Here is a 13025-nt window from a genome sequence, read left to right as displayed (position 1 = left end):
TTTAGATTAATGATTTCTCAGAGCTGTTAACCTCAAGTGTCAGGCTGTACGCAGACGATTGCATCATTTATACATCTGTACACGGTATGGATGATGTTGGTGTCTCACAATGTGATCTTGACACTGGTTTCGTGGTTAAAAAATGGAAAAATGCATTTGAATGAAAGTAAGTGTTGTTTGCTTAGTTTTACCAAAAAATGCAAATCCTTCCATTTTCGTTATGGCCTTCCTGGTACCTCAGCTTGTCCTCGTTGGACATTTTGCATACCTTGGTGGCTACTTATCATCTGACTTACCTGGGAATAAACCTATAGGTTTATTCCCAGGTAAGTAATAATATGAAATAATCAGAAGAATAAGAAATGGCTGGGGTGCGTTTGGCAGGCATTCTCAGATCATGAACAGCAGGTTGCCATTATCCCTCAAGAGAAAAGTGTATAACAGCTGTGTCTTACCAGTACTCATGTACGGGGCAGAAACCTGGAGGCTTATGAAAAGGGTTCTACTTAAATTGAGGACGACGCAACGAGCTATGGAAAGAAGAATGATGGGTGTAACGTTAAGGGATAAGAAAAGAGCAGATTGGGTGAGGGAACAAACGCGAGTTAATGACATCTTAATTGAAATCAAGAAAAAGAAATGGGCATGGGCAGGACATGCAATGAGGAGGGAAGATAACCGATGGTCATTATGGGTTACGGACTGGCTTCCAAGAGAAGGGAAGCGTATATGCCTGTACAATATGGGATCCTCATGGTTGAACACTAATCTATAAACTCGAATAGGTACAACAGCGTCCTCCATGCTTAAGTCAGCTGTAATTATAAGCTTAATTCCAGTATAACTCACATTAAGAATGAACAACGCTGGAAAGCTCTTCAGCAGCAAAGTAAATGTTTGTGATTAAAATTTTTAAATTCCATTTTTGATGATGAAACTGATATTATTGGAAGTCTCTACATGACAAGCCCGTATTACATATATAGTACAGAAACGATCATGCTAAAAAGGTTACAGAAATAAGGTAGATGTACCTGCGCCTTCCTTTTTTCCTTTTACGATTCGCGAGTGGAATCAGTTGGATGAGAGTGTTGTGGTTCCTGCAAATATGTTTTCCTGATCCTTGCAAGACGTATGCTTTAGGCAAATGTTCAAGTGACGGCTCTGCCTGTATGCTACCGTTTTCATAATAGTAGAAATTTCAGTGAGTTGGTACAACTGCATGATGGCAATAAACAGTTCAACGTTTACGCAAACTGGTAGGCGCTTGCGTGTGTTGGTGTTTATGTGTCTTTCTTGCTTACAGTATGCGTAAAAGTTGTGCTGTTTATTTCCGTCATGTCCCTGCTTTCATTTTGGTTATTGTTTCGACACCCCTACAATAATGCCTAACTGGGTGATGTAGGTTCCTGAACAAACAAACAAATGAACAAACAAACAACCAAATAAATTAAAGAAACTACAGAAGCCTGCCACCATAGCGCAAAGGTGCGCTTCAGCCACGTGAGGCTCAGCACACCGAGGGCCATGAAGTTACGTTTCCCGCATCGCTTCAGCCCAGTAAAGTGCAAAGTTTGAAAGGCCAAATCTCCTTGCAACCTGTTATCAGCAATCAACAATGACATAAACGAAGCATTGACAAACCAGGCTTCTTTACATGGCAGCAGCATGTCAGGCTAAGTTCAGCCCCAGTTTATTATTCATGAACATACCGTGAATGGGCTACAATACACAAACTCCCAAAGTCAGAGACTGCAATAGGAGCCTCGGTTAATAATAAAAATGTAGAGGAATGTGAGAAAGGGAACAGTTCACACTGGTATGCTCAGGCTGCATGAATGTCGGCAGTAATGATAGCAATGCTCAAGTGGCCGTTGCGTGGCTTCCAAAACCTGCGTGCAGTACTACTTGCTCGCTCATCTCGAAGGTCGTATCTTTGTCCTGATGGGATTGAAGCAGGGTCTGTGTTGCCATGTGTTATCTCGGAGGCTGTATCTTTGTCGTGATAGAACTGAAGTAGGGTGTGCATTGCCATGTGTTTGGTTCAGTTGCATTTTCGTGCTTTGGAAGCCATATGTCAATAATTTTTTTTTACTTTGTGCATATCCTATTTTTACTCCAACCTAGTTTGAAGACTTTGTTGTAACAGGAAGATGATATAAATGTTTGTTACTATCTGGATGCAGTTTCAATAAGTGAGGTTGCAAAATGTAAACACACAGGAATGTGGCAGCTATACCGATTTCTTATATCTGGGACTGTTTAACACTTTCCCTACCCCCTGCACCCACTGGGCATCGTTAGCCTGCTATCGATGGTTGGAAAGGTCGCTTTCGAGACCTTCTGCGCCACTGACGGACACACTGCGACATCGGACGTGAAGGAGAACTATATTTTTGTTTTCAAAGCAGTTCGACTTCTTCCAACGAGGTGGTAATTTTTGAACGTGCTACGAAGTTTCGTAATCGTCAAAGAGAAAGCGAAAATGGCCGCCTCCAGGTGCAGTGTAAGTGCTTCAAAAGATAGCGGATTTCGCGATTCCGCTATGTCTGTGGCTGATTTAAATCGATGGATCGAGCCGCAGCGAGTCTGAGGATGCTGCCTTTTCATCCGACTTTGACTCTGAGAGCAATGACGACGCAAACCAGCACGGAACATCGGCGGCCGCATCCCGGCACGCCCAGCTGTGGTGCTGGCAGTTAAATTTTTGTAGCGGAATACCTGCTCGATGAAAAATTTTGATTTTTTTCGGAGATAGTGCGTATTATACGGCAATACATTTTGTATACCTCATAATTCTTGTTCCATATTTTTCTTAGTAGATAGCGTATCTTTACAAACTTTGTTCAATTTTATCCCAGAATCTTGATTCTGGCAATTTATATCTTTTTTAAACTTTTATGCACGAAAAGTGCATTCATTATGTTTTTTGTTTATTCATTACATAAAATATTGAGTGCAGTTGTTCCTTTAGAAAAAAAAAATATGGTGTAACCTACAAAAAACACACCTACATTTTTCCTTGGCCGAGAAAGAGTTAAGCTGGTTCGACTGTACACCTCAAGTAATTTGTGAGCATTTGAACTGAAATTACACACGCAGAAGAATTAGTAGCACAGACATAATGTTTCATGGATGGACCACCCACTAAAGCTAGGGGCACTGAGGTAGTTTCGCAATGGTTGATTAGAAACTTTCTAATCTCTTTAGAACCCTTGTGTTCCCGTTACCTCGAGGTATCCGATGACCCGTCCATACTGTCCAGCACCTCCGTGCTGCTTCTTGTGCAGGTAGTCAAACTCGCAGGGGGCAGTCAGGCACTCCCGGAAGGCAACCTTAGGCTTGCCCAGTGTCACGGGGCAGTTGTACTCACGAGCCATGCGCTGCACATCAGACCATGTTGCACACAAACCTTCAATTGAATGGCATCTTGTATGTGCAGGCTTGTCGCGAGCACAGTAACAGCACCCAGACCATTGCAACAGAAAACTTACCTTATGTTATGTGGCATTGAAATGCCTGTTTTAAGTATTAAGGTAACGTCTGCTATGCTGTGCGGTGAACAGACGTCGTCAATGAGAAAGAAGTTAGGAGGAGCGCGCGTGCCACGCAGAATGGGGTGCATAGGGAAGAGAAAAGAAATAAAAGAGAACCTGAAAACGAGCCAACGCACTGTGTCTCTGTCTGAAGGCTTGTCTGCCCCCGATGAAAAAGCCTGCTCTTTATTCAGAAAAGGCTTTCACCCTTTACATGTGGTATGTCAAGACAATTTAAGCACTGGGGCTCACTGTCAGGCCTTGAGGACTGGCTGATGCCACGGACACAGGTGTGGAGGAACTTGTGTGATGATGTATGCCTCTATCAGTCTGATGAGTAAAACGAGAACAAGGTGAAAGCAGGAGCCAACGTTTCGACAAGTGGACATGTTTTTTCAAGGCGACATATGCTTTCCTCGCCACAGCATATATAGGTGGCATTCTTCTAAAGGGAAGAGGGCATGAGGAGGGTGGGTGCGGCAACGAGCGAAAGTGTGTTAGTGGCGACAGTGTCGAATTGTGAATAAAGGAGTGCTGTGCACAAGGCCAGGGACACGGCCATCTGTCAATCACATGTCAACGCCCGTGTGTCAGCCAGAGTGTCAACGGCGTGCACAGCAGCTCCCTATTACCTGTTTCGCTGGTGGTCATAGGCTATCATGTCTCTGACAGAAATAATAGGAGCAGTAAAAAAAGGTGCTCGTGAAAATAATAATAAAAGAATAGAAAATACTGAAATGGAATAAATAAATGAAAGGAGAAGAAAAAAGAAACGCTAAGAAACCAAATGAAGTGTTGTTGCCTATAGCTTAAAATTTAGCACAGTGAATAGATTCTAAAGCTCCCTTTCAAACGTTTATGCCTATTGGTTGCAATGTCTTGAACTTATGGATAAGGTATGATTCTCTGTATTTTCTTTCTCGTTCAAAGCAGAAATTTGACTGTAAAATGTAGACTTTAAGTTCATCAAAGTTATGACCTCGTTGGTTGAAATGCTCGGCGACAGCTTAGGAAGCCTTTTAGCTGTGTCCGTGCGATGTCCGTTTAATCTGACATTAATTGATTATCCTGTTTCACCTATATATTGTTTTTTACAGGAGGAACATTCAAGCATATAAATCACATCCAAATTGAACAAGTGAAGCTAGATTTGACTTCGTGTGTATAACTATTTGCGGTGCTTTTAATTTTAATGTCACTTTGAAGGTGTCTGCAGGTTTTGCATTTGGGGCGACAACATGCTGTTATTATTGGGGAATGCTGTTGGCTGACTTTTGCGTGCACTAACATGTCTTTAAAGTTCCTGCTACGGTGATAGGTAACCCTTGATACATCCGAGAACACTTTTCTCAAACGCTCGTTACTTGATAATATTGGGTGGTATTTTCGTAGGATGTTGTTTATGTTTGGGAGTGAATTAGAACACTTTGTTATAAAGGCTGGCAATCTGTCAGATTCTGGTGCAGGCTGCTTCTTAGCTCATTCCGACTGTCTCTCCAATATTGACGTGACATCATAAGCTTTATCGAGAGCAACTTGTGGATAGTTTCTTTCTGCTGGCATTGTTTTAAGGTCATTCAGGTGGTGGATTTAATCGTGGTCTTTGCAGCAGATTCTTATACGTTTCGCTTGTCCGACAAAAATTCCTTGCTTGCAGTGTCATGGATAATGACTCTTGTAGTCTAAATATTGCTGGCTATCCGTAGGCTTGCGGTAAAGTGTCATTCTCAGTTTTCCGTTTTCTATGTAGACCGTCGAGTCCAGGAAGCTGATCTGACTAGGAGATGTGGGGGTGCGCGACTCTCGCGCGTCCCCTGATATGTTTTTTCCGCACAGCTCCCTTTTCCTGCAATCTGGCTTCGCTGTGTGGCCTGCGTGATGCCCGCGGCAGTCTGTCTGTTTGAGGCGCAGTATGAGAGATGGCGTGAGTGTTGCGCTGCTAACGCCGCCTCCGGTGGGGTTACTTGGGCGCAGGAAAGGAAGGCTCTTTCTTTTTGGCGGCGGATCGGCGAACAGCGCAGACGTTCCGCGCGCGCACCGATCCATGCTTCTGCGAGACAGTCTCGCGTGGCCTCCTTCGAACGCGCCACCGTTCGCGTAACAGTACGCGCGAACGACCAGGCGTTGGGATCCAGCATGGGGCGAACATATTCGCTGATTATCCGGTCGCGGTGAGTCGGACTTCCTAGATTTGTCGCGCGCCCACCGGCATGTTTTGTGGATAGCAACTCAGCTAGCAGGCATTGATCTATGAAAAGTGCAATAAATGCCCTTGTGATTGTTTGCACTACTGTGTTGTCGTTCCTTTGTCCCAAGAGTACGGGAGGAGAACCCACAGAGAGGAGAGTGGCGAGCAGTAAATTTAATACTCGGGTGAAAGCGATTGAAATGGCTAATTAAGTCGGTTAATGCGCTAGTGCTGTGGTAACTGTCCCCGAGCATTTCAACCAACCAGGTCATAACTTTGATGAACTTAAGCTCTACATATTAGTCAAATTTCCATTCAAAACAAGAAAGAAAATACAGAGAATCATACCTTATCCGTAAGTTCAAGACATTGCAAGCAATAGGCATAAACATATCAAAAGGAGCTTTAGAATCTATTCGCTATGCTAAATTTCAAGCTATAGACAACACACTTAGTTTGGTTTCTTAGTGTATTTTTTTCTTTCCTTTTCTTTCTTTTATTTATTTATTCCACTTCAGTATTTTCTATTTCTTTATTTTTAATTTTTTTAACGAGCACCGGTTTCTGCCGCTCCTTCTATTATCTCCTTCAGAGGCACGATAGCTCACGACCACCAGCAAAACAGGTAATAGAGAGCTGCTGTGCACGCCGTTGACACACCGGCTGACACACGGGCGTTGACACGTGATTGACAGACGGCCGTGTCCCTGGCCTTGTGCAATTCTCAATTCGACACCCTCACCACTAACACACCTTCGCTCGTTGCCGTACCCACCTGCCTTACGTCCTCTCCCCTTTAGAAGAACCACACCTACATATACTGTGGCGAGGAAAGCATATGTCGCCTTGAAGAAGACAAGTCCACTTGTTGAAACGCTGGCTCCTGCTTTCCCCTTGTTCTCATTTTGCTCATCGTCTTGAACTTCTTCCCTATGTTTTCCCTGGATTTCTATCAGTCTGGTGTCATGTTCTTGCTATGATAGGCTGCCCTTAAAGCACAACACTGACCCACCCCTTAACCTCCTTTAAAAGCCTTAACCCTGAACAGGCTAAAGACCTATCATTTGTCAGAAATATATGGCACATCAAAGTAAATTTTTGCCACCAATTTCCATATCTTGTACACAGATAGTATATGCACTCAATTTAATGGCTTTAACTGTCCTCCATGGCACCCTATTTCCCAATCGCCAGACACCGCAGGTGTCATGGTCAATGAAAACTTAAGTCAATTGTGGGAGAGGCATGGAGTGCAACAATGGCTGCGCCTCACAGCAAAAGGGTGCTTGTGTATTCACTACACGACTGCCTATTAGCATAGCATACAATCTGGTGCATTACCTGCTTCTGCTGGAAACTGCATAAACATAAGTGCAGGCCTCACAAATATGCTCACTAACATAAGGCTTGGTGCAGTCAAACCCTGTGCTGCTCTACACTTACCTGACCATAGACGTCCAGGTGCAGCTCTCCCATGCCTGAGGCGATCATCTGCACCATGGCACACAAAGCATCTCAGGCACCGGCAGTAAGGCACTCATACACACATGGAAATAAATGAAGAAAAGACGATTCCCATGAAATTGTTTTGCTTTTTATCTCATATTGCACATATGTTGAACTTCGCAATAACGAAATCGGCAGGGAAAGCAAAATAATTTGCTTTCACAAGGATTTCGTTGCTACGAAATGAGATATCAGATAGGTAATGCAGTATAGAACGAAACTTTACTGTCAATTCCGTTATCCTACTTTGGCAAGCTTTGCTTGATGACATAGAATCGCATCGCCGACAGTACAAAGTGCACCGCATACATCGATCGGCAGTGGCAGCACTGCCATAGAGCAGCATTCAGTCAATTGCTTTCGGAGACACAATCACTTTTGCGAGATTTTGCATAACTCGACACCGGACACGAGCAACAGCACTCCATGCAGGCAGCAGCATTTCTCCAGCGCACAGTGTCGCCCGTAGGCACCGGCACGTGCAGTGATCGTATCTCGTATACCCGAAGGCTATCGACCGAGATTACGGCCCCTACGCGAAAATCTACATCCAGCACAGAATTCGCACACAATGCCTGTTGGTTGGCACCAAAACCTGCATTCTTGAAGCGAGCTATGTGTATTCCCGGACGATTGCTCGATCATGACCCGATGCGTGACACTCCATGCTGTGACGCCTGGCATGCTGCGACTTCCATCTCAAGCGGCATAAATAATTCCACGTCTGTGGGACATTGATTTCCTTATTTTCGCTGCATTTTTCTTACCGAGGCGCACATTACACACTGCACTAGGTGTGCATAAACCGTCATCACATGTCGGTAGCAACGTGTGCTGCTTCAGACATGTGATCAACAAACAAGGTGGCAGCCATGACGTGTTTCCGGTGCACGTGATCGCTTCCAGCACTTGGTTGCTCTTCTAACCAAAATTCACAGCGAACATTGAAGTGCAATGTGGTGGTATTTTATGCAATTTTAGTGCCAAGCAATCACATTTGAGTACATTTCGGAGCCTGCTAGCCTTGTGCGAGTAGGTAACATGCAGGGTTACAGTCTGGCAAATTTCGTTGATGCGGGATTGTAGTACAGTGGCATGTCATTGCCAAGAGGTACGAAATGCATTGAATCCTATGGCCGTTTGCCGGGCATACGAAAATATTTTGTTGTCGTGAGAATTTCGTTGTCGCGGGATTTTATTATCACAGGTTTTTACTGTATACGAGATTTAAAGAACACTGCTATTATCAAAAACAAATTTTTTGGCAGTTGTTTTACAGGAGGAAGTCCCAAGGAAAAAGAAAACGTAAGGAGATTTCCTGACATTATGTGTACAAAACACTGACAGACTACCCTCTACTCCCTCTTTATGCGAAAAAGTGAAAAAAAAAGTGCAGGTGCATAAGCCTGACATGTACATGCTAATGGGCTAAAGTTTGAATACGAACACCAATGCTTCTCTGAATAAATTGTTTTTTCTTTACAGCCTGGCCCGGCCAGCTGAATTCAAGTGCTACTGCCTATAGTCCATGCAATGTATTGAAGTAATTCCATGAAGCAGAGCTCTGGTAAAAAAGAAAAAAATTATAATTTACTGCCTTGCAGTGTGGCTTCATGGCAGTATGCCACGCTGTCGTGAAAGAGGATAAGCTCTCAGCATGCCCACAGAAGGGGGCCCCACGTGGCTGACTGTGTTGCCAGCCTGTTAAGTTCAAGGTTTTCCTTTCTTGGTAAAGTGGTATACCTCTTTGTTGTCTGTGTCATACTTGACATGGAAGGTGGGGTCCTCACGACAGAATCGGTTCACCGCCTTGGAGAAGCTGTCATTGTCCTTGTTGTCCTTTGGACGGATGGACATGGAGATCACAGGCTCTGGCACATGGATTGACTCCTGCAAAGCACACCACATCACTTTCAGCTGCTAGAATGATGCACCTGTTCAATTGTGCCAGGCCAGCTTAGATTCAAACATACTGCGCAGTAGAGCAACGGTTTCCGCATTGACAGTTGTGGAGATGGGTTTGCACGAGGCTTACCCTATGAGTGGCAGTCAGAAAAGGGTATGGAGACACTCTTTTACTCCTCAACGAACAAAGGGTGCTACGACAGGGTTCGTCGACAATCTGGCATGACGCACAGAAGGCTTTAGAGTCAGATCACCAACAAATACGGGTTTATTAGCCCAAGATACACCACAGTGGAAACAGTCATGGCTTGCGGACAGAGTATGAAGTAGTAAAGGCAAGGCGCAGAAGACCAGGACTCGAGAAGAAGAACACAAATGACAGGACTGGCGGCACTCACAACTAAGTTTATTTTCGCAACAAGCCTGCCTTATGTAGGCTATTCACGCCGAGTCGTGCACAAAACTTTAGAAGTAAAAAACAGCAATCTATCGGCCATTCAGGAATCTTATCTGGCACATATTATCGAATGAGCAAACAAGAACCGCACATGGATCAGCACAGGAGGCAATTGATCTAGTATAGTCTTTTTCCAAGCCAACGGGGACAAAAACCAGACATAAAAAGTACCGTCTACGCTTCACTCCCAAACTATCCACAACATAACACACTTCAAATGCCTAAGGCCCAGTCAGTGATAAAACCCACATGACTATGGGAATAATGACTCGTTGGTCATTATTCCCATAGAGTATGCTTGCCTGCTACGCTAGGCTAACTGGGTAGTGGGCCACCAAGCTCAAAGACAAGAACTCGCGAGAGCAAAAGTCCAATGTAACCAATTCGCTGTGGGCCTCTGAACACTGCCACGGTGAGGAAGCGCTAAGCGGAACAGCAACTGGAACAGTAGTACCTATCTGGCTAATCAGGGCTCATCCCAGTAATGTGTGCTCATGTATGTGACTCTAGGCCAGGAGGGAGAAGCATGGTTTGTGCAAGAAAGTTGCTCTGGCATGCTAGCCATGACTGCCATGTTGCCACTGGTGTGGAAGTTCCTGGAGATCGAGCTTAGCAAATGGCCGCACCATGCGCAAGCTAGGCGATGAGGCACAGGAAGGCACCTCAATCCACACGCAGTCCACAATGCCACATAGAAAGGCAATAAACCAGTGGACACTTTGAACAATGAGTAACTATCCTTGCTTATTACATCATGTTGAGTAATACCAGTGTGCCATAAGCAATAGATTAGCAGTGGTGGCACTGACGTACTGAGATATGGAGCAATTTTTGAAGCAGCAAAATGTTAAGTTTGGAGCACTTTCAAGCCGCAAGTACAGATTTCGAAGCACTTTAGAGCAAATAAATGCCTACTGCTGGTCAAGTCCAAAGCACTTTCAAGCACTTAAAATTGGCGAGCATATGCCAGAAAGTATTTGCTTGCTGTAAAACTATGCCCCTGTGCCTCCAAATACAAAAAAAATGAGAACCTCAATTAGAGTATCCCTTTAATTTAAATAAAGACAACAAACCTGGTCACACAGCCTGCTCCAATTTGTTTATTTCAAATTGAGATGAGCTGCTAAGATGTTGCCTTTCAGATTTTCTCAATTTTTTTATCGAGAGCTCCTAATTTAGCCATGTTTTCAGCTAAACTGGAGTCAGTAAGAACCTACAACACCTGGCCAAATTGAATCATATCAATGTTCTTCCGAGACAGGCCAGCCTTGATGAGCCCCTGGTAACACTCAAGCATTAGTTTAGATTACACCAGGTGCTTTTCAATGGTTCGTTCTTCCTCATTAAGTTTTGGGCCACTCAACAACTTCCCAGCTGGTTGGCAACAAGTGTTGGTCAACTGTCTGGACAATGGTAATTTCTGCATGTTCGAGTATTCGGACTGCTTTGCAGCACCGGCAATGCCCCCATAGGCTTAATGTATAAGGGCAACCAACATTTCAGGCACCTTAAAGAATGCCGTTCGATAAATTTGGACTCCACCTGGACAGCTTGATAGTAATATGACATTTGATCGAGTTTAGCAGAAATGGCTATATTTTAGGTTTGAAAAACATTGGTAGCACACCTACCAACAGTGGTGTAGCCAGAAATTATATTGGGAGGGGGGGGTTCTCTGCTGACAATTACCACTCCTCTCTCTCTCTCTGTGTGTGTGCGTGTGCGCGCGCGCGTGTGTGTGTGCGTGCGTGTGTGTGTGTGCGCGTGCGTGTGTGTAAAAATTGGCTGCAGCTTAGCACAGCTAACCCTGGATATGCAAAGCGAAAACTGATGGACAACGGCAAACGGAACCGCAAAACGATGTCAATCGAGCAGAAGGTGACTATGCTGAAAGTTATCATGAACTTTAACTCGGGCTACCGCAAGCATGTGATCCCCCGGATTCTGCTCAATATGAGCATGAAGCGCGAGTCCACGATCGACGTACATGGCGATCGAGATGCTACAGGCTGCTTGGATGGCTGTACCGGCAAGCCCGATCGCCAATTGCTTCCGGCATGCCTAATTTTATTTATTTATTTATTTATTTAGTCATACTGTTGGCCCGAAGGCCGTTACAGGGGTGGGGTACAGCACAGAAAATGAAAAACATAATGTACGTTATACACAATGCACGCAAATTATACATAAAACACTCTTTTTGAGCATACATTCATAAAAAGAACCAGGAAACTAGTAACAGCACAAATACAAAAGCAATATGCAGGGACAATAAACACAATCTGTGTTAATCTAACATAATGTACATAATTTTGTTTAGGACATGATTTGCCTCAGATTGTTTTGAAATTGTGTTACGGTATCACATTGAATAATGGCTATTGGTAGTCTGTTCCATATGTTTATTGTTCTGGGGAAGAAAGGATTGGCGTATGCATTAATGTGCAGTTGAGATATCCAGAAATTATGTTCATGTGTACCTCTTGAGGTCCTGCCTTGTTTTGGTGCTAAATAGGGAGTAGTATTTGTGTTGAAATGCCCTTTCCAAAGTAAAAAAAGAAACTTAAGTCTGGCTACATGGCGTCGTTCGGCTAAGGAGGGTAAGTTAAGTAATTGCAGCATTTCTGTAACAGAATCAGTTTTAGAGTAACGAGACAGAATAAATCGAGCAGCTCTTCGTTGGACTCTTTCAATCATGTTTATCAATCCTGTTTCATAAGGGTCCCAAACAATGCTGGCGTATTCCAGTGTGGGTCTTACCAGATATAGGTAGGCAGTTAACTTAGCGCCTTTCGAAGCAAGCTTGAGCTTCCTACGCAAAAAACAGAGTTTCATTTCTGCTGTCGAACAATTGTTTTTAATGTGCTCCTTCCAACTCAGATTCTTGGAGATAGTTACGCCTAAATATTTAAAGGGACCCTGAAACGATTTTGGCGATTTTCTACAAACGTACTGAGTCGTTAGAGTAGGTCCTTCTGATCATTAATTGACACATCTAAGTGCTCTGCGTAAAGCGTGTAATTTATTATAAGGTTTTAAAAATGCACATCGCTGTCGATCGCAGCGCACTGCTCGGCGGAATTTTAAGCCGCCCCTACCCATATGATGCAAATAACCCATATGACGTCACGTGGGCGAGCTATCTGATTGGCTGACCAGGGCGCGTGATCGATAATTTTTCTAACTTTATGGTAAACAAATGATCTTCGTAATAGTTGGAATGTTAGTTAATTTGTTTTTATAAAGAGAAAGTAGCAGAAAGAGAATGCACAAGAACAATTTTTCAGTACACTTAAGCACTTCCGGCACACAGCAAGTGTCGTCTGCTTGTGTTACAACGTACTCCATTTTGACGAGAGCTCCGCCGTCAGAGTTGGTCTCAGTCTTTTCGCGAGCACTATGATTCGACTTTGTTGCCTTGTGGACTGCAAAC

General features: G+C 43.9%; 1 protein-coding gene across 1 annotated transcript in view; it reads right to left on the bottom strand.

Moving 5' to 3' along the window:
• mEFG1 (mitochondrial translation elongation factor G 1) overlaps nt 1–13025 on the bottom strand; it is a 156330-nt gene that overhangs the window by 29247 nt on the left and 114058 nt on the right. The window contains exons 12-14 of the mRNA XM_050186761.2: nt 8974–9120; nt 7168–7215; nt 3231–3383 (exon numbers count right to left, since the gene is read on the bottom strand). Of these exons, the coding sequence (XP_050042718.1) occupies nt 3231–3383; nt 7168–7215; nt 8974–9120 (348 nt within the window). The remainder of the gene's footprint in view (nt 1–3230; nt 3384–7167; nt 7216–8973; nt 9121–13025) is intronic.

This window comes from Dermacentor andersoni, chromosome 2 (genome assembly GCF_023375885.2).
Source record: "Dermacentor andersoni chromosome 2, qqDerAnde1_hic_scaffold, whole genome shotgun sequence".
NCBI classification, from domain to species: domain Eukaryota; kingdom Metazoa; phylum Arthropoda; class Arachnida; order Ixodida; family Ixodidae; genus Dermacentor; species Dermacentor andersoni.
This window is presented reverse-complemented; position numbering and strand designations above follow the sequence as displayed.